The sequence below is a fragment of the Brachyistius frenatus genome, unplaced genomic scaffold (assembly GCF_029030835.1).
Source record: "Brachyistius frenatus isolate BFR_SWC_R1_liver_20210118 unplaced genomic scaffold, ASM2903083v1 Contig_170, whole genome shotgun sequence".
Lineage (NCBI taxonomy): Eukaryota > Metazoa > Chordata > Actinopteri > Embiotocidae > Brachyistius > Brachyistius frenatus.
In genome coordinates this window covers 724806-746731 of record NW_027210769.1, presented here as the reverse complement: position 1 = coordinate 746731, position 21926 = coordinate 724806, and the positions used below count along the sequence as shown (strand labels likewise).

General features: G+C 39.6%; 1 protein-coding gene across 1 annotated transcript; it reads right to left on the bottom strand.

The window, feature by feature from the left end:
• Positions 1-562: 562 nt before the first annotated feature.
• mdka (midkine a) lies at positions 563-21367 on the bottom strand. The gene is made up of 5 exons (XM_069717203.1): positions 21278-21367; positions 10070-10146; positions 9500-9667; positions 4767-4928; positions 563-2126 (listed from the first exon to the last, which is right to left on the bottom strand). Exons 2-5 carry the CDS (start codon positions 10143-10145, stop codon positions 2098-2100), a joined length of 435 nt encoding a protein of 144 aa, XP_069573304.1. The 5' UTR covers position 10146; positions 21278-21367; the 3' UTR covers positions 563-2097.
• Between the last annotated feature and the right edge of the window lie 559 nt (positions 21368-21926).

Here is a 21926-nt window from a genome sequence, read left to right as displayed (position 1 = left end):
CGTGGTTTGGTTTTCTGTCCCTCTTCTAGTCTTTCTCTCAGCTTGTTTTGTGTTTCCTGATTCATTTTTAAACTATCCTTTAATGTCTATCAGTTCACTGTTTCTGCCCACGTGCTGTTCTACATCCATCTAAAGTTTCTTACTTTTCATTACCATGCCAGCCTGTTTGTTTTTGGACTTTTTGGATTCAGCCTGTTGGCTCCTTTTGTTTTTTTTTTTCTTGCCTGTTAGTTTTTTAACTTAAAACAACTTGACACTATATTCTCAAAATCACAATCAGTAGAACTTTAAACACAGACCTCTCTCCCTTAAAAGACGTCCGTTTCATAGAACTCAGAAAACTTTGATTTTCCAAAAACAATAATTGTTTTAATATTGACAAGAAGCAATGTAAATGTTGCTATATTGAATTTAATGCAATACTCACATGCCATATATAGATTAAAAAATGATTAGTAGGTTTAATAATTACTAAGAGATCCTCCATATAGATAAGACAAATGTAGCACGTCTGAGCTACTGTGGAGGTTCCTTGGAGACAGATGACACACTCAGTCAGACGTTCGGGTGTAAAATGCTTTTATTTGCCCGGCCCACACAACAATGTCTTTGTGCAAACGCTTTCTCCTGCTCCCCTTTACAGGGGAGAGCTCATCAGTTCATATTCGGCTCAGCTGTGCTCATTACACCTTCCCGGCACTGTTCGCTGAACCACTCCTCCCACTCTCTACGCCCTGCAGCTGAGCTAACCACACCCCGCCACCACAACAAAATGTAAGCAAATTCTTTATACCTACAGGCCTAACTGTAACAAATACTTACAGTGTCAACAATAGTGCCAAATTCAGTATCCCTGCCGGTCCCTATGTTTTCCCCCCCAATCGCTTTTCCTCGTGTTTTCTGTCATTCCTCGTCTTTGTTTTGGTCTGTCATGTGCCGCCTTCAGACTCCTCCCACTACCACTGCTCTGATCAGCTGGCACAGCTGCGTCCAATCCCGTTAAAAACCGCCTGGCAGTATATCAACCCCCGCTCCTGCACTCCACAGTCTGCATGAAATTACAGGCACCATTGTGTTTGTGACTTTGGGGTGGCCATTGTTGTCCTGATTTCTTGGCTTTATCTTTTATAATTATTTTTGATGTATGTGACAGCTTTTCATAAATGTATTGATTCAGAATAATGTTGACTTTTAATTAGTGTTGCTATTATTCATAACTTCTTTTAGACTGATACCTGGGTGGTGCCCTATAATTATTAATCCTTATAAATATTATTGAACCTTGTGACACTATACAACTAATTTCCGTGTGCATGGAAGAAACACTGTTAACATTAACAAATTGAAATCTATCTGTTAAAAATAATTTGAGTCAACCTAGTGCAGTTCCTTTAATCCCTTTAAAATGTCGAGAATCCATTTTAAAGTCTGAAATAGTACAAAACAGACACAATGTAAATCTTTGTCCTTAGATTTTGATAAACAAAAAATTACAAATAATAAAGTCGCATCAATTATTTTATAGAATAAAGTTGTTTTTTTAAAGGAAGGAAGAAGGCAGAAAATATTCAGAGTGAAAGAAATGCACTGTATGATAGGTTTTGTGTTGTCCTAAGGCAAAATTAAAAAGCTTAAATTTAAAATGCATTTCATCCACAAGTAACAATAGTGGTTATAATCATTTTAATAAATGCATTTGTCTTTATTAACCCAGAATTTGCTGATACATCCAAAATGAACAAAAAGTATTTAGAGCCATAATGTTCATTCTATGAAAAGTTTGGAGGTCTTATATTTTACAATTGTCCTCATTTATAACATAGTAAGGCCGATCCACCTTAACATTCCTAATCTAGAGATTTAGTGTATATTCACACATTTAATGGAAATTCTAGATGTACACACTTCTTTTTTTCTTTAAAAAAAAAAAATGGTGATGTGGTTTTGGAAGCCTGAAGAACACTCAAGGATGTGTGTATAGAATTAGGCTATATAGCCCTTAATGTTGGAGTTGCTGTCCAGCTGGTTCAGATCATTGTTGTTTTTCTTGTTGTCTTGTCTTGTCTGTCCCTGGAGACTCTTCTTTACAACCTGTTACTAGTTCCTCTTTGCTTTTGTCTTCTTTCCTGAAAAAGACAAATAGTACACCATTAATTCACAAAATACAGGAGCAATATATTCTATGTAAATGAGATGGGGACAGTTGAATAATAATAAATGGAAGTTTAAACAGCACTATAGACACTCTGAACCAATAGGATAACAAATTCTAACTGACTGGCTGCTCATTAGGTAGAACTGTGTATTACAACTCAACATAAAAGTGGTGATACATTTTTTTTTCCTCAGGTTGATGCTAGAGTAAAGTTCTAACTTTATTGACCCCAGTGAATTAATTTAGCTGTTCATTATGAGATTAAAATATTTCTTGTGTAAATGTGAGATCAAGGTTTCATCAAAAGTATTAGAAATCATCGTGTGTGTCAAATTTCTGATCAACCTGGGCAGTATTTTATTTTTTTAAGTTATTTTGCTCTCTTTAACCAACATTGCCAGTGACATGTTTTTAGTCACACTAGTGGTCGGGCTTTGGGGTTGGCATTCTAGGCTCGTCCACTTATTTAGTCCAGACTAAAATATCTCAACAACTACAGTGGATTGCGATGAAATTTGGTAATTGGATTCATGGTCCCTAGATGATGAATCCTAAAAACGATGGTATTCTCCTGACAATTTATATAGCACTTCCATGAGGTTGATTTCTGTGATTTTGTGTGGAATATCCCTCCACAAATTCATTGGCTTGCTAAGATATTTTGTATTTTCATTCATAGTTTCCATAGAAACTGCAATTGTCCTGTTAAATAGATCAATAACTATTATATGAGCTGAAGTTTGGTATGGACGGATATAGTGAAGATGATGTATCCTACTGACTTCTCCGCTTGGAAAACCTTGATGATTCAACCTTGTGGATGAATTTGTTGAAACACTTAAACACCAACTGAAAAAATGCTTAATTTCCCCTGAAAAGTGATCAAATTAAAAGCAATTCTCTCATGTATACCTGTATCCTTTTAATATGTCAGAGTAAAGAAAATTATTGCTTCTTCTACAAATTGTAATCCAAAATGGCCTTTACTCATTTGTTGGGACCACCAGAGGAAAAACAGATAAAATTGGTCTATAGTGATATTTAAAACCCATCCATTATCTATACCTGCTTTATAATGAAAAGGGTCACAGGGGGGGTGGAGCCTACCTCAGCTCACTTTGGGCAAAAGAGGGGTAACACCCTGGACAGGTCGCCAGTCTATCACAGGGCCAACACTTATAGACAGACGGAAACAAAGACCATTCACGCTCTCATTCACACCTCAGGGACATTTGTAGAACCACCAATTAACCTGAGGTGCATGTTTTTGGATGGTGGGAGGAAGCTGCAGTACCTGGAGAGAACCCACAAAGCCATGCAACATCCATGCACATGCAACATGCAAACTCCACAAAGAAAGGCCCAGGCCTGGATTCGAACCTGGAACCTTTTCGCTGTGAGGCGACAATGCTGACCACCACACCACTGTGCCGCCCATATTCAAAACCAACTGGTTTTGTTTTTTTTCTTTAATTGGTGTCTCGCTGCATTGTCATCTCACAGTAAAAAGGTTCCGGGTTCGAATCCGGGCCTTCCTGTGCGGAGTTTGCATGTTCTCCCTGTGCCTGTGTGGGTTCTCTCCAGGTACTCCAGCTTCCTCCCACCATCCAAGGACATGCACCTCGGGTTAATTGGTGGTTCTACAAATGTCCCTGAGGTGTGAATGAGTGCGTGAATGGTCTTTGTTTCCGTCTGTCTCTATGTGGCCCTGTGATGGACTGGCGATCTGTCAACTGGGATAGGCTCCACCCCCCCGTGACCCTGTTCAGGATAAAGCGGGTATAGATAATGGATGGATGGATGGTGTCTCGCACGTCTTCAATCTTAAAATCAGTTGTTCAGCCCGTGTAAATGGAAAAAAGTGGTCATTCTGTTGTTTGGTATCATTGTGTGCACCACAGTGGACATGGACCAGAGAAAGCAAAGCAGAGAATTGTCTGAGAAGATCAGACAGAAAATTATACACAAGCATGTTAAAGTTGAAGGCAATCAGACCATGTCCAAGCAACTTGATGTTCCTGTGACGACGGTTGCAAAAAGAAAATTTTTCTAGAAGCCCTAATCTGAACCCTTTTTGAAGATGTACGGGAAAGAGATGAAACATAGAGTCTGGAGAAGGCGCCTTTCAAACCCGAGGCAGCTGGAGCAGTTTGATCTTGAAGACTCGACCAAACTACCTACTGACGGGCACAAAAGTCTCACTGAGAGCTACAGAAGTCATTTATTTGCAGTGATTGTTGTACAACAAAATATCAATTTTGTCATTTTGCCATTTTCATTTGTTTTATTATCTCAAATATTCTGTTCACTCAAAAATCTAAATCAATCAATTGTTTTTGTCAATTGCAAATTATTTCAGAGAAAATGGTGTTTTCCTTTTTTCACTGAAGGTTTCCAACAAATTCATCCACAGTTGTGTCTGTGTTTTTTAGAGAAATGTCTCAACATCCATTGGACAGATTACCATGACATTTCGTACATACATTCATGACCATTCAGGATAAATTGTATTGATCTAGGTGATCTTTGACTTATAATGGCATAACGTTTTAATTTGTCCAGCACATGCATATATAATCAAATGGTATAAAACAGTGGACTTCAGTCTAACCTTTGGTTTTTGTCTTGGTTTTTCCAGGACATGGTTTGGAGACAGAAATAGTTTGTTGGCATTCCGCGTTATACAGAGCCTTCTTCAGTGTCCCTGTTCTGGTCCGAGAGCCAGCGCTTGGATCACACTCTCCCCAGCTACCAAACCGATACTTACAGTCAGCTAGAAGAGAGAAGAAAAGAGACACATTTAACACAACAATTATTTAAACTTTGCTGTATGGAAACTGGTAATTGACTGCCAAGTACCTGAATACTTGAGGCAGTGAAAGCAGACATCACAAGTTTCAAATATGCATCCAAGGTTTAGTGTCAGCACAGCTTCACTCTTATTTGTCAAACACAACGTATTATGCAGTTTATGAAAATAAACTGTCTGACTGTTTCTGTTCCATCAATGTTAAAAGGTCCTCTTCTCTCAGATATACAGTATGAGGCAAAAATAATGAACCCTTGAAAGACTGGGTGTGTTCAAACTTTTGCTATTTTCCACAATGTGAAACAAATTTGAAAATGGCAAAACTATAAAACAATACATATTGAATTAAGTAGTGAGGAAAAAGTGTTTAACAAAGCAGAATATGTTCCATATTTTAGATTCCTCACAGTAGCTACAATTGATGACAGCTCTCCATACATTATCGGCATTAGAATTTTTCAATAAACAAGTGTGCCATATGAAAAGTTAACCGGTGGAATTTCCTGCCTTTATTTATGTGTTTGAGACCAGCAGTTGTGTCGTGACCAGATAAGTGTTGGTATGTGGCATTGAGTTCTATTCAGTTACTGTATTAATCTGTGTCATTGGAAAGAAGCGCTTGACAAAGTAAAGACAAACAACAGACCTTCCAGTCATAAAGGGCAGTTGAAGAACTTTTAAGTGCAGTCTCAAAGAACTTCTTTGGATTTGGCACTTTTTGTGTATTGTAAAACATGACAACCTCCACTGAGAAGGAAGACCAAGAGTCTTCATTGTCAAACTGCTGCAAAGGAACCACTATTCAGGGCGATCAGTAACATCAAGAAATATGAGCAATAAGTACTTTCACCGGATGAGTCAAAATTGTTGGTTCTTCCACCAAGTGCAAGACAAAGTGCATGTATGGTTCCTGATATGAAACATGGAGCAGCGTGTGTGTGTGTGTTCCAATTATGGGATTTCTTTTAATTATGATGCAAGTCTATCCTCGCTTTTTAAAGACATACAATTGATTTTTTTTTATTTTTTTTTATTTTTTATTTTTGTTAGTTTCAGCTTAACAAATATTGTGGCAATATTTCAGATATTTTTTTCAAAACACTGATTTTTTTAAAAAAAAAATTTTTACTGTGAATGAATGGCAGTGTTGATGTTTTGTCAAAGACATCTATTGTATTGTGATGTCAAGATATCTACAGAGGTTGGCACGCTAACTAGCCCGTCCCGTCATGTAGTACCAACTTGGACCACAAGATGGGATAGTGAGTCACTAAAGTGTCCAGTCTGCCAACATAAGAGGAAGAGGAGGTAGCATATTCTAACTTGTGATGAACAGACCAGTAAATGCAAACATGGCTGAAAAGTCTTGGCCAAACAGAAGCAGGACAGAAGGCTCCTCCCCCAGCTCGTCCAAATATGGTCACTTACTGTTCCACACCACTCCGAACTAGCAAAGATGGTGATGGGAAAAAAATCTGAACCATAAAAGATTTTGGTTAAAAAATTTTTTGACAAACCAGATTCCACATTAACAAAGTAAAAATCTGCTGGTTTCGTAATTGTTTGTGATAAATGGAAATGATAACTTAATAATCTGCATAATCATTTATTTTGTAGCTCTTCATCACATATCTTTGTGTTTATGTACGTTTTACTTCCTGTTTTATTTTATAGTAACTCATCTACTGACATCTTTGTCTCCTTTACTTCCTGCCTTTCCTGTTCTCACCTGTGCCTTGTTTGCCAGTCAGTCCATCTTGTACATATCCTCATCTTTGGCCTTTTCTCCTCTTCAGCTGCCAGATCGTATTTGTTCTTTTTTTTTCCCTCACGAGTACATCACTTTCCAGTTTCCTCGTACATGACTTCATGCTGGACTGTTTGACTGCCCCCTGTGTGTTTGTTTGTTTGTTTGCCTGTAACCTGCAGAGCACATGAGTAAAGTTTCCCTTTTTGCTTCTATCTCCACCCACTGTGTCTCCTCTGTGCCGTGCAATTGGATTCTCTCAACTGTAAACTTCACGGTAACTGCAGCAAAAATGCTCCTTTTATGTTGCATTTAGTACCGTTATGGTGGATATGCTGTCTGTTCAGAATCTATGAAGATATTTCTGTGTCTTTATAATGCAAGCAAAACACCAAAAAAAAAGCTTTGAAAGCAAATTTCTCACAATGCAATTAAAAATTATGTTCGTAAGCAAAAATATATAAACTGAGAATTAAATTAATTGTGTTGCAAACAGATTTGGTCTTTACAGTTTTGTTAGCTTTGGTCACAGAATTAAGAATTTTGCTTATGAAATTAGACTTTTGGGCTGCAAATTGAAAATCTTTGCTTTCAAGTCAAAGTTGAGTTGGATGTAATGGGCGGGACACACGCTGGAGACGGGAGTTTTTATTGGTGGATTGGAGCAAAGGTTTTCAATTTGCAGCCAAAAAGTCTAGTTTCATAAGCAAAATTCTTAATTCTATGACCAAAAGTAACAAAACAAAAAGCAAATTTGTTTGCAATGCAATCATTTGCATTGAGGATATGATTGCTTTATCCATTTTTAGCAACACCACCTTAGCAAGAAAACAGTTGAATTAGTCAAACAAGTTCAGAATGCCTGATTAGTGAGCTGCAAAAAAATTGCTTGGGTTTGGTAGATAGCTAGATGACAAAGTACAACTGTTCCAACTGTATATCAGTAAACAACAAAAACCACTCAGTAAAGTTACTCAGAGGTGGACTGTGTAAAGAAATTCTGCCCTGAACTCATTTGGTGGCACCAGACCGGATGCACCCTGAATAAGAGGCACCCAGTTTTCGGGTTTTTTTTAGCATCCCACCAGGATTTGTCCCAAAATTCCTGATGTTATACTACTACCAGCTGCCTTTACCTACATAGTCACCATCATTAACAACAGTTAATTGGTGATAAGGATGCTGTGAGGGTTTCTTTAAAGCAAAAAAAAAAAAAATCCCCCAAAAAATATAAAAATATAGAAATAAAATAGAACTTGGTTGAACACAGCTGCGGGTCATTTTGACCCAAGGACAACATGAGGGTTAAACTCCCATTAACCTTCATTCCTTAACTCACCAAAGGTGTCTCCAGGAACGGAAGGCGACATAAATGGCAACTCTTGTTCTGCTTCTGTTTGGCCAAGACTTTTCAACCATGTTTGCATTTCATCATAGGTTAGAATACGTTACTTCCTCTTCCTCTTATGTTGGCAGACTGGACACTTTAGTGACTCACTATCCCATCTTGTGGTCCAAGTTGGTACTACATGACGGGACGGGCTAGTTAGCTTGCCAACCTCTGTAGATATCTTGACATCACAATACAATAGATGTCTTTGACAAAACATCGACACTGCCATTCATTCACAGTCACGAAAAAAATCTGTGTTTTGAAAAAAAAATCTGAAATATTGCCACAATATTTGTTAAGCTGAAACTAATAAAAAAAATAAAAAAATCAATTGTATGTCTTTAAAAAGCGAGGATAGACTTGCATCATAATGAAAAGAAATCCCATAATTGGAACACACACACACACACGCTGCTCCATGTTTCATATCAGGAACCATACATGCACTTTGTCTTGGACTTGGTGGAAGAACCAACAATTTTGACTCATCAGGTGAAAGTACTTATTGCTCATATTTCTTGATGTTACTGATCGCCCTGAATAGTGGTTCCTTTGCAGCAGTTTGACAATGAAGACTCTTGGTCTTCCTTCTCAGTGGAGGTTGTCATGTTTTACAATACACAAAAAGTGCCAAATCCAAAGAAGTTCTTTGAGACTGCACTTAAAAGTTCTTCAACTGCCCTTTATGACTGGAAGGTCTGTTGTTTGTCTTTACTTTGTCAAGCGCTTCTTTCCAATGACACAGATTAATACAGTAACTGAATAGAACTCAATGCCACATACCAACACTTATCTCGTCACGACACAACTGCTGGTCTCAAACACATAAATAAAGGCAGGAAATTTCACCAGTTAACTTTTCATATGGCACACTTGTTTATTGAAAAATTCTAATGCCGATAATGTATGGAGAACTGTCATCAATTGTAGCTACTGTGAGGAATCTAAAATATGAAACATATTCTGCTTTGTTAAACACTTTTTCTTCACTACTCACAATAGGTATCATTTCATAGTTTTAGAAGTTATGGAAATTATGAACACTTTTATATCCAGTCTATGGATTCATTCATACATTTGTTAAATTGTAATGTAATGCTCATACTGAGGAGACGTCCATTTTTATTTTAATTTTTAAATTTTTTTTTATGCAGTCCCATTGTGGGGACTCAACTATCTTTTATGGCATTTGTGTGACTCCATACAATTGAAGTCCCATTTTAGTAAATCATAAAATCTTAAGGAAAAGACTTGGTTTAAGCTTTGGAAGGTTATGATAAAGTCAATGTAATATCCTATGAAGAGATGGGCATATGACTGTGTGTGTGTGTGTGTGTGTGTGTGTGTGTGTGTGTGTTGTGTGTGTGTGTGTGTGTGTGTGTGTGTGTGTGTTACCTCCAAAGTCTTTTTTCCAGTTGCAAGGCACTCTACATTTCATCTTCTTGGTCTGCTGGTCACATGACCCTTCTCGAAGCCCTGCTCCACAGTCCCCGTTGCTAGGTACACAGTTGCCATAGCGCCAGTCAGAGCATTCGGACCCGGAGTGCGAGGTTTTTTTTTTCTCTGAGGACAGAAATAAGATAGATATATATTTATATATAACTGCTTATTTCAGGCGAATGCAGTTTTAATATTATTCTGTCGTGCATACCACAAGTTCTTTGGGGGCCAGTTGTTGAGATGTTAAGAATGTTGAGATGTTGCAGATGTTAAGAACTTTAACATCTGCTAAAACTATGAGGCAATTATGGTGCGATGTAGTTCACAGTTATGATGTGCTGCCAAAACTGAGAAGTTCGTTATTGAAGAACATAAAACAGGGGTCACTTTTATCATAATGTCAGCATTTATTTACCTAGACTGATTTATAGTTGTACAGTTTTATTTAATTGTGTTAAAAAATTGTAATGTGTGGTAACGTACTGGAAAAAAGACAACAGGGTGAGAAAAAAGACAGAATCTAACCTTTCTTGTTTTTCCCTCCAACCACCATTTCAGTGGTGATGAGAGTGAATAACAGCAGCAGCAGCACAGCCCTCATCCTATAAAAAAAATAAAAGATTAGTCGTGGGGGAAAAAAACAACAGCATTCGAAAGGGTCACACGTCACAACTAGTGAACCATTGACCCACAGCGAAGGCTTATTTCATGTGAAATCATTAACTGCTTCTCTGGCTGCCACGACCACAACTCTAACAACCCGACAGTGGACTTCTGAATACGTGTTGTCTTTACACGAGAAAGCATTGTTTATAAATCTTAATTTTAGAAATCATAGAGCTGAAATCACACACTGTACACATACTATCATAAATTTGGCCAGTTAGTGGACAAAAAGTGACCTGTTGTTTTGTACCTTTATCTTTTTGTCCTTGCAGTTGTATTTGACATACTTCAGTAATCATTTATTTTCCATTTTTATTAGACATGGATGTTTATATATTGGTTTATAGAGTCTAGTATTTCTAGTCAATTAATTAATTAATTTTAAATTGTAACTCACAGAGTTATAGACTTCCATTCAATTCAGTTTTATATAGTTATATACAGTGAATTTGACCAGTGGTTTACATGTCATAACCAAGTGAAACAGGTTGTTAAGACATTGTGCTTGACATATAAATGAAAACATGAACTAGTTTTGGGTTTTCTTTTTTTCTTTTACATTTCTTTAAAAAAAAGATTATGTCCATAATGTAAAGTGAGGTCCTCACTCAGCTTTTTGGGGTTTTAGGCATGACTTGCAAATGGACTAGAAAACTACTGCATGAGCTGTTCTCAGTTCATAGTTGATGAGAACGCTCCAGAACATGGAAGAAATGTCCAGGGCTGTTTGTATAGACGTCATATTTTCACCAAAATTTGCAACAATTTCAATGGGTATGAATAATTTTGGACATTTTAGTAAAAGTGTGTAAAAAAAAAAACCATGGAAATAGTTAGGATCTCTGGCAAAATGTCTAACAATGTTTTGTTGAAGTCATTTATAGATGCTGGAAACTGCAGGTTAAATAATAATTCATTAGATATGAAAATTTGACATGGGTATGAATAGTTTTGGGCTTTACTGTTTATATGTACAGTGGTGTGAAAAAGTGTTTGCCTCCTTCCTGATTTCTTATTTTTTTGCATGCTTGTCACACTTAAATGTTTCAGATCATCAAACAAATTTAAATATTAGTCAAAGACAACACAAGTAAACACAAAATGCAGTTTTTAAATGAAGGCTTTTATTATTAAAGGAGAAAAACAATCCAAACCCACATGGCCCTGTGTGAAAAAGTGTTTCCCCCTAAACCTAATAACTGGTTGGACCACCCTCAGCAGCAACAACTGCAATTAAGCGTTTGTGATAACTTGCAACGAGTCTTTTCCAGCTGTGGAGGAATGTTGGCCGACTCAGCTTTACAGAGTTGTTGTTGTAATTCAGCCACATTGGAGGGTTTTCCAGCACCAACCTCCTTTTTAAGGTCATGCCACAGCATCTCAAGAGGATTCAGGTCAGGACTTTGACGAGGCCACTCCAAAGTCTTCATTTTGTTTTTCTTCATCCATTCAGAGGTGGACTTGCTGGTGTGTTTTGGATCATCGTCCTGCTGCAGAACCCAAGTTGGCTTCAGCTTGAGGTCACGAACAGACGGCCGGACGTTCTCCTTCAGGATGTTTTGGTAGACGGTAGAATTCATGGTTCCATTTATCACAGCAAGTCTTCCAGGTCCTGAAGCAGTAAAACAGCCCCAGACCATCACACTACCACCACCATATTTTACTGTTGGTATGAGGTTCTTGTTCTGAAATGCGGTGTTACTTTTACGCCAGATGTAACGGGACACACACCTTCCAAAAAGTTCAACTTTGGTCTCGTCAGTCCACAGAGTATTTTCCCAAAAGTCTTGGGGATCATCAAGATGTTTTCTGGAAAAAATGAGACGAGCCTTAATGTTGTTTTTGCTCAGCGGTGGTTTTGGTCTTGGAACTCTGCCATGCAGCCATTTCTGCCGAGTCTCTTTCTTCTGGTGGAGTCATGAACACTTACCTGAACTGAGGCAAGTGAGGCCTGCAGTTCTTTGGATGTTGTCGTGGGGTCTTTTGTGACCTCTCGGATGAGTCGTCGCTGCTCTCTCGGGGTAATTTTGGTCGGCCGGCCGCTCCTGGGAAGGTTCACCACTGTTCCATGTTTTCTCCATTTGTGGATAATGGTTCTCACTGTGGTTCTCTGGAGTCCCAAAGCTTTAGAAATGGCTTTAGAACCTTTTCCAGACTGATAGATCTCAATTACTTTCTTTCTCATTTGTTCCTGAATGTCTTTGGATCTCAGCATGATGTCTATCTTTTGAGGACCTTCTGGTCTACTTCACTTTGTCAGGCAGGTCCTATTGAAGTGATTTCTTGATTGAGAACAGGTGTGTCAGTAATCAGGCCTGGGTGTGGCTCGAGAAATTGAACTCAGGTGTGATAAACCACAGTTAAGTTGTGTTTTAACAGGAGGGGGAAACACTTTTTCACACAGGGCCATGTGGGTTTGGATTTGTTTTCTCCCTTAATAATAAAAACCTTCATTTAAAAACTGCATTTTGTGTTTACTTGTGTTATCTTTGACTAATATTTAAATTAGTTTGATGATCTGAAATATTTAAGTGTGACAGACATGCAAAAAAATTGGAAATCAGGAAGTGGGCAAACACTTTTTCACACCATTGTAACGTCAAATCACAACAAAGGTTATCTCAAGGCCCTTAACATTATAAAGCCCTTACAGACCTTAACAACATTTTAGAAAGGAACCTAATAATTCAACAATTCCCACATGAGAAGAAAATGATAGAAGAAAATAAACATTAATTTCGCAGGAAAAAAATGTTTTAGCAAATTTGTAAACAATTTTTTTAATTTATAAAGCTTTAATTTCTACATAACGTGTGCCAGTCCTTCTGTTTCACCCTGCTGCAATTAACCAGAGTAAAACATTCAGAAAGCACATCAGAAATTACATTCAAAATGCTTTTCTAAAACTGAAACCAATGCATGATTTTTTTACAAAGTACTAAATTCCAAAATTCTAATTCAGCCACAGCAGGTGCAGACAAACTAGATTTTGCCAAACAAGTATTTCAAAGTTCAAGCAGGAATGTTACTGTAATCTGTTTTAACATAATTTAGTTGGCTTTGCTTAACATTTTCCAAATTCAAATAGATCCCCCCCCCAAAAAAAAACCCCACATAGTCCTAATGGAAAGGCCACACTTAAAGTCTAAGTTTTTTTCTCTTTTTATGACAGTGATACACAGTAAAATGGAGCTTTTACACACCAACTAGGCTGCAATTATGCACTGCTGCTCTAATAACCTGTCCAGGGACCAATGTTGAGAAGCACCATAGCGGCTCTCAAGAGGAAATCCTCCAAAGCCTTTTCCAGGATCAACTCAAGTAGCAAGAAGGGGAATAAAAAATACTGATGAAAATAAACTTGAAATGTCTATCAAGACCTTGGTCATGCAGAGTCTTCTTTATCCAGATGATACAAAAACTTATATTGCTGATTATGATGCGTTAAAATATGATAAGTATGCTGAGTGAAAAATGTCAGTTTACTGTATTGTCTTTACTTCCCAACCGCTGGCTTCTGATTGACTACCTGAAACAATTAAGACCAATCGGTGTGAAGGTCAACATTGTTGTTGAGAGGCTGGATTTCAGGTCAGAGGTCAATAACTGTTTGTTCAGGGCTATCAAACTGGGAGTGACCCCAAGAGGAGGGGTCATGGAGCCACTGCAGGAAAGTCATTGGTGACCAGGAGAAGAAGTTTTGTTAATTCCAATAGAATTCAGTTGGACTTACTTTGATTAGTTTTATGAGTAGCTTCCTTTGTACTGTAAAATATTGATTATATTAGATTTATATTTTGCTTGGGTGTGGAGGAATTGTTTTTCAGCCATGGCAGACTGGCAGTACAATTTAGAAAACAAGTCTTTTAATTCAAACCATTTCCCAGTACAAGGCTAACCAAAGTATATAAATCACAGACTGGATATAAAAGTGTTCGTGTTCAGGTCTGTAAAATGGTTCCGATCCAGAAGTGTCTTCAGCTGCAATACCAGCAAGTACCACTAGAGGTCAGCTCCAAAAAGCCTCCGGCTCCATAGACTCCCATTCAACTTCTCTCATCAAATCCAAAGTGAATTAAAACTGCAAGCAGTGATGTATGGGCCCTCACACTCTGGCGCGCCACCTCCCCGAAGCCGTCTCCCCAAAGCCGTCTCCCCGACGTGCAGCGCGCGAGGGACCGCGTATACCCGCTTGAAGTTGCTATTTTTGTCTCGTGTCCTGTCTCCAGCAGGGGGCGCTGGCGAGCCGTTTGGCCACGCCCACTGGCAAAACACATATCACATGTATCGTTTCACCACGCTGGATGTATGTCACACGTTTCGTGAGGTTTCAAGCATCCTTTGACCTTAAACATCAACTTCCTGTGTCACGGCGAGACATCAAACTTTGCCGCATCGTCACGGCGACGCCCATTGACAAAGTCGAACGAATGTCTCAATATATCATCGACTACATGTTGAGGTTATTGTGACCCGACTTTACGTTCATGGGATCAACCAGCTCGCCGTAGAATGTGAAAGTATGAAAAGTGTCATTTCCAGTGGCCAGCAGGGGGCGCTATGACTATGAGCGAATATTACCCCACAGGGGCCTTCAGGGCGGGGCTGTTATCATACCTGTGATGTTTGGAGAAGGTCGGTCCATGTACATAAGATTTAAAGCAACTCCTAGTTTCATGGTGAGACGTTCAAAATGGCTGCCTCTCACAGGCACACACATCGATGAAAACGAATTATTTATACAACTTTTAATCCCAAACATGTTTTCTATCTTTAGAACCTAAATTCAAGTCGGTCTGACAAAATCCCTCGGAGGAGTTCGACAAAGTAAAACGTGTCAGAATCGCCCAAAATGGCAACTAAATTCAAAATGGTGGACTTCCTGTCGAGTGGACGTAACGGTGCAATGTAACTTTTTTGTGCGTCTTTGTGTATCACGTGTCCACCGGATTTCATGAATTTAGGTAAATGTGGGCGCCGGGGCATCTCTTTAGGGGGCGCTCTCGAGCCGTTTGGCCACGCCCACTCACAACTCCACTAGAAAACGAATTTTTCAGACAAATGTGTTTCCACTTTCATGAGTTTTAGAATATGATAAAGCCTCCAAAAAGGTCAATCACTTTACGTAAGAAGAAGAACATTTTTACTAAATACAATAGGGTTTTCGCACCGATGCTCGGTGCTCGGGCCCTAAAAAGACCTGTTTTTGGGGGCGTGCCTGTTTGTCTGTTTTTCTTTGAACCAGATTCCGGTGATCGCTAAGTTGACAAAGCTTCACAATGTTTCTGGCGCCCTTTGGTTTTAATTCTTATAGTGACTTTTAAGAAACAGTTTAATTTAAACCCATTTTATCTGTAATTTCATTGTAGATTTAAAAACTAAATTTTATGTCCTACTTGGCAGCAACCCACTGACTTCTTTCATCTAAATCAAACACTAGAATCGAGGTTTGTTTACATCTAAAATCTCAGTTCAATTCATACTTCTCTTACCTTACAACTCCACTTTCCAAAACATTTCTATTCTATTCTTTTCTATTTCAATTCATGTCTGTCCGCACCACACCACATCCAAATCAAAAGTCTTGCTGTCATTTTTTAAGGTTCCACCAATATGACTTTTTTTTTTATCATTAATTAATATTTCTGTTTGACTTCATGTTCTTAACACCTGATCGAAACTGTTCTTTAAGCAGATACAGGAATACATCTTTTTTTAGAGTGTACCCCCGCAGGATAATCAAAACATTGTGAAAATCGATCATGTGTATGGAAGAAAATTTGAAATACAGTATAGTTCTAATAACTTAAGCTCCTTTTTTTTATTGGTAGCAGTGAGCTGTTGACAGACAAAATCTGGAGCCAGACTCTGGACCTGAAGCCGTCATTTAGCAAAACCTTCCCTCACAATAGCCTATTTTTTTGCTTTACCTCGCAATAACTTAGGTATCCCTTGACTGGCGATACTACGTCCTGCCCACCGATAGCTGTAACCTGACTGCACCACAGGCCTGTCAATCAAACAGACACGCCCCCAAAAACAGGTCTTCTTGAATCTTCTTTTCTAATGAATGAGGGATTATTTTCAGATGGACCTCCAGAAAACTAAGAAGAAGGAGTGACTTTAGCTAACAACACCGAGATAACTGATGGACACATTTTATTCACTTTGGATTTGATGAGAGAAGTTGAATGGGAGTCTATGGAGCCGGAGGCACCAATACTGGTGGTATTGCAGCTTAAGGCACTTTCTGCATTGACCTAATTTTTCAGAGCTGGAAGAACACTATCCAATTCGAGTATATACTGTGAGGACAAATGAATGGATACGAATGTACCTTCATATACAAAAAGTAGAGCGTGAAAAAAGAGAAAGGCCAACAGACAGTAGAAAACTGTATCCATAATACATAATAATAAAGCCAATATTGGTATAAATACTGCAAAAGTTCATAATGTACATCATTTAATAACATTTGAATTTGCTTATACTTAAATTGAGATTATTATTTTTTGCTTATGTTGGGTTAAGTGGGTAATCTCTGACAAACAATATTTCAACATAACTTTACAAATGTCAATTCTGAGTGTTGTCATTTTGTAATAAATATTTAATATTGCAAAAGTACTTGAAACAGATCGTTCGGGGGTGTTTGCGGATAAAGAAACATAAACAGGATGATTTTTTTTTTTTAAGATGTGAGATTTCTGGTCAACATGTTAAGGATGGGAAGAAAAGAAAAGCAACAAAGAAGAAGCCACAGTCAACAAGCACTCCAAACTCCCTTGAGTGACTTTCTTCTCTCCGCTCTGATTATCTCTGTCAGTGCCTAGAGCTGCATCTGCCATACGACGCAACAGAAAAAAAAAAAAAAAGATGGTAAAATCAGTCCCGAAACCACAGTCTGACTTCCCTGTCAACACTAAAGCGGACGAGGAGAAGATTGTCTTTGGGGCATGACGGTATACAAAGTTACTTCCAGTGAAATGAGTGCATCAGAGAAAAGGAAGGAATAAATGCTTTCCTTCTTCTTCGTCAGCCTCTAAAACAAAGATTACATTATATACCCAGTTGGCATTTAATATTCTTTTCCGCTGTCATTTAAGAGTCAGTTACACTCTCGCATTAGCCCTCATATGCCACTGAAGACGTCCGTCACGTCGCGTTTTGATCACGTTTCCTTGATTTCTGTTCTTCTATCGAGAGCAAACAGTGTTGTACGGCTTCTTTTCCCTCCGTTTTGTGGTTATTGTTGTCGTTTCCTACTTTGTGCCGCAGCCTGTAGACAAAGTTAATGCAACCTGCTGTGTTTTAGTCATAAAAACATGAATCCTCCTATTTATTGCATAACTATTTCCCATACCGTGTCTGTAGCGGGAGGAAAATGTATTTCTTGTCCAAATTGAGAGACCACGGGGTCAGACCGTGATGTAGTGATATGTTTTACAATCTGAAGTTTGCACACGGGTGTTTTATTTTGAAAATTGACTCGAATTAAACTTTGCGCTGCTCCTCCGTTTCCTGTCGCTGAATGGGTCGTCGACGCCCTGTCTTCAGCTCCTGCATCCTCCGGCGTGGCCGACGCCCCGCCTCCAGCTCCTGCTGCCTCCGGGTGGGTCGACGCCCCACCTCCAGCTCCGGTCTCCGGCGCGGTCGACGTCCCGCCTCCGGCTCCGTCCTCCGGCGCGGTCGACGCCCCACCTCCAGCTCCGGTCTCCGGCGCGGTCGACGTCCCGCCTCCGGCTCCGGCTCCGTCCTCCGGCGTGGTTGTCGCCCCACCTCCAGCTCCTGCTGCCTTCAGGTGGGTCGAAGCCCTGCCTCGTCATCATCCCCCGGAGGGGTTCCCCAAGCCCGTCCCGCCCCGCCCTGTGGCCGTCCTCTGGAACGGTCACCTCAGTCCGTCCTGCCCCATGCCTGTCCTCCGTCCACCTAGGTTTCCCTTCTCATGTCTTGTGTTGTTGTGGTCCTCCGTCCCTCCTCCGGTCCCCCCTCCTCCCACCCGGTCCGGTCCTGTTTTGGTCGCCGAGAGGCTCCCTTTGAGGCAGGGCGGGGGGGTACTGTCATGATTCCTGCTTTCCTCCGTTTTACCCAGATCACCTCTCCTCCTGTGTCCCCTGTCTGTTTGTCCTGTGTCCTCCTCTCCTCATCTCCCGTGGCCACGCCCCTCACCAGTCCCAGCAGCTGCAGTCACTCACCCCGGATCACCACCTACAGGTGTGCTGGATCTCCCTGATCACCTCCCTGGACTATATGTACCCTGCCCCTGCACTCCTCTGGTGGTCGGTGCATTACTACTACTACTAGCAACAGCTAGATGATGGCGAGTTACTGCGAGTGCGAGTTGTTCACCACAAGGACCGCCAGTCACCCGTCCGTCCCGTTCCCGTTCCTCCTGCTCCTGTTCCTCCTGCAGGGCTACATGTCGGAGTCACCAGTCGGTTGAGTTGCCCTCCCGACTCGGAGGATATAGATTCTGTTTTTCCAACAGTCCTGTCCGCTGTTCTGTCCGATGTCCTGCCGGCTGTGTCTCCCCGGATCAGTCGGTTGAGTTGCCCTCCCGACTGGGAAGCAGATTGACGTTGTAGGTACCGCCTTTTGTTTTTGTTTGTTTGTTTTTGTTTATTGGAATAAAGACTGTATTTTGGAACCGATACCCAAGTCTGTGAGCCTGTATTTGGGTCCTGGTAAACACCACCTCATAACACTTTCATCCCATTTGCATCCAATGAGAGGGAAAAATTAGCCGCCACTACCACCAACAGTACGCTTCCAGATTCAGACAAATATACCAAGTGAACCAAACGGACAGTAATAGAAGTCCATGCTTACCATAGCTGAGACTACTCAGTACAACAAATCCATATAATTGGCTGGAGCTTTAGATTGAGCTTCAGATGTACCAGAGTTGGTTGGTTGACCAACCCCGCCCCGGGGTCGTTTCTGTAGATTGGTTGATAGTCTAGATAGCACCCAGACCTTTTTCTATTATTTCTGATACTGGAAAAATCTACACGAGTTGGTAGATTCTTCTTAATTTACTGTAAAACAAGATACATATGGCACATTTATCCCAGTAAGTAAAGTAAAACCGAAACGGAGATAAACATATGCTTACGGTCATGTTCATTGTAAGTACAAATGCTATTACTAGAAAAAGGCAAAAGACCGAGGCACCAAAGGTGGAGGATTTGATTGATGTCATGCAAATCATATATGTAATGGAAAAGCTGACTTCCTCCACTAAACTGGAAGTGGACAAAGTCAATAGAATTTGGAAAAAATGTATTAAATGTATGTCGTCTACAAGAGCCGACTTTAAAAGATGGAGGTTGGAAAACTGGAGAACTCTTTTGGTTCACCGCTACAGGTGTTAATAGGTTCTACTAATCATTTTCTGTTCTTGTTTTATCTATCATTAAGTCTTATTTCACACTTCTACCTCAAGCAAGATAAGTGATTGTTTAAAACTGCTAAAAAGGAGATCAAAATATAAGTGTTTGCCCAAATTTAAATGGGTTGTGTACTGTTGTTTGTAAAAAGAAAAACAAATGGTATGGGATGGAAATTGTTTGCTGGATGTTTGAAAATGAAGTAAGAAGGAATTACAAAAAATAACATTTATGCAGACTACAGCTTATTATTAAATCTGCTTGATACCTGCACATTAAAATCTGACACTATAAATCAACACCGTTAACTGTATATAAAAGTATTCGTAGCTTCCTGGTCTGAAAAATCATGTAAAGCATAATGATGATGCTTTGTGGTTTTAGCGGAATTCTCCATTTGACTTGCTCAAATAAATGGCTGCTCCCTGTTTGGCTATTATAATAAATAATAAATTAAATAAATAAATATATGACAGATTAAATATGCAGTCACAAATACAACTTTGGGTATTTAATGCACTGATCAATGCTGTAGCAATGAATTCTGTTTTGGGACTGAAGTTATTGTGACATCTAACAATAGACTGTTTCTAAAAGAGTTCGTAGCTTCAGGTCTGTAAAATGGTTCCGATCCAGAAGTGTCTTCAGCTGCAATACCAGCGAGTGCCACTAGAGGTCGGCTCCAAAAAGCCTCCGGCTCCATAGACTCCCATTCAACTTCTCTCATCAAATACAGAATTAATCAAATTTCTTCACGTCCAAATTCTGAACTCGAGTACACAAATTAATTAAAACGTGGGAACGAAATGCTAACGATTTAAAACGAACGATTTAAAAAATAAAATTTAAAAAAATTATCTTTATGGCCACTTCCGGGCTCCATAGATATTAATCAATAAGATTAGTAAGTAATCAGGAAATATTCACACACACACACACAGGCATTGCAAAAAAACGAACAGCTCAACACCATGAAGCTACTTCTATCAGCAGGAAACAACAACAAAATGCATTTCTATCATTTTCAATCAAAACCCCAAAATATGCTAAAACAGCTGACCTGCTGTGCCTGCACACACACATTTATACACATCTTCAATGCTTCTCTGACAGCGTGAGCACAACACACTGATGCAAAGACGCCACAACGTGTGTGTGTGTGTGTGTGTGTGTGTGTGTGTGTGTGTGTGTGTGTGTGTGTGTGTGTGTGTGTGTGTGTGCGCGCGCGCGCAGAAGAGCTTAACTCGTATTTTAAAAGTTGAGATTTGGGGGGAACGGCACGGCAAATAAGTCTGTTGATTACATTCACACTAATAAAAAGGCGGCAGGCTTATTATGATAAGCGCCAAAAGAAAAGGATTAGAGAGGTAGTCATGGAGGAATATAAGGATGAAAGTGTGTGTGTGTGTGTGTGTGTGTGTGTGTGTGTGTGTGTGTGTGTGTGTGTGTGTGTGTGTGTGTGTGTGTGTGTTTTAATTCATATTCTTTGCACAAGCGAAAGAAGTAAAAGTAAATTTTTTTTTACAAATTAAAAAGGAAGCTGCAAGGGGGGGAAACTTTTCAAAAGTTGTTTTTGAAGTTGAAACTCTTTAAAATAGTAGAATTTACTAAATAAAGTTTGAGACAGTTGAGAAATAACATTCATGTTAGGATGAGCTGAAATGTAGAGAGCACTTACTTGTTTTACCAGTCAGTTGTAGAGTCAGGGGGGGAAAAGGTTTTGTCTCTCTTCGTTCCTGATGTCGCTCATTCATGCACCTCCCCTATCCTCCCCACCCCCACCCCTTCCCCCTTTTATGCTTTTGTCTCTGAAACCAGTTCATTCTGGCTGCATTAGTGCCAGTCACCTCACGCCCTCAAAACAGCCACAATGTCCCTGCAAATACATGGGAGTTCTCACACACACACACACACACACACACACACACACACACACACACACACACACACACACACACACACACACACACACACACACACACACACACACACACACACACACACACACACACACACACACACACCACAGTCGTGTTTCTATCACTTGAGGAAGACGTGACATTGACTTGCATCATGTAAGTGTATAATCCTCTATCAGGGGTCAGTTTAAAGGTGTGATCCAACTTTAACGTTTTAAATACACTCATAATGAGGCCACACACCACTTATTCTTTCATCTCAAGCTTCCAAGTCCTGCAGAAAAAAGGGTAGATTATTCTCATGTTATGTCTCCAAGTTCTGAAAATAATGGAAGAAGTATTGGTAGATTAAAGCGCCAAAAATAAATATTGAAAATGCATTCACATCTATTGCATTACATCTGTTCT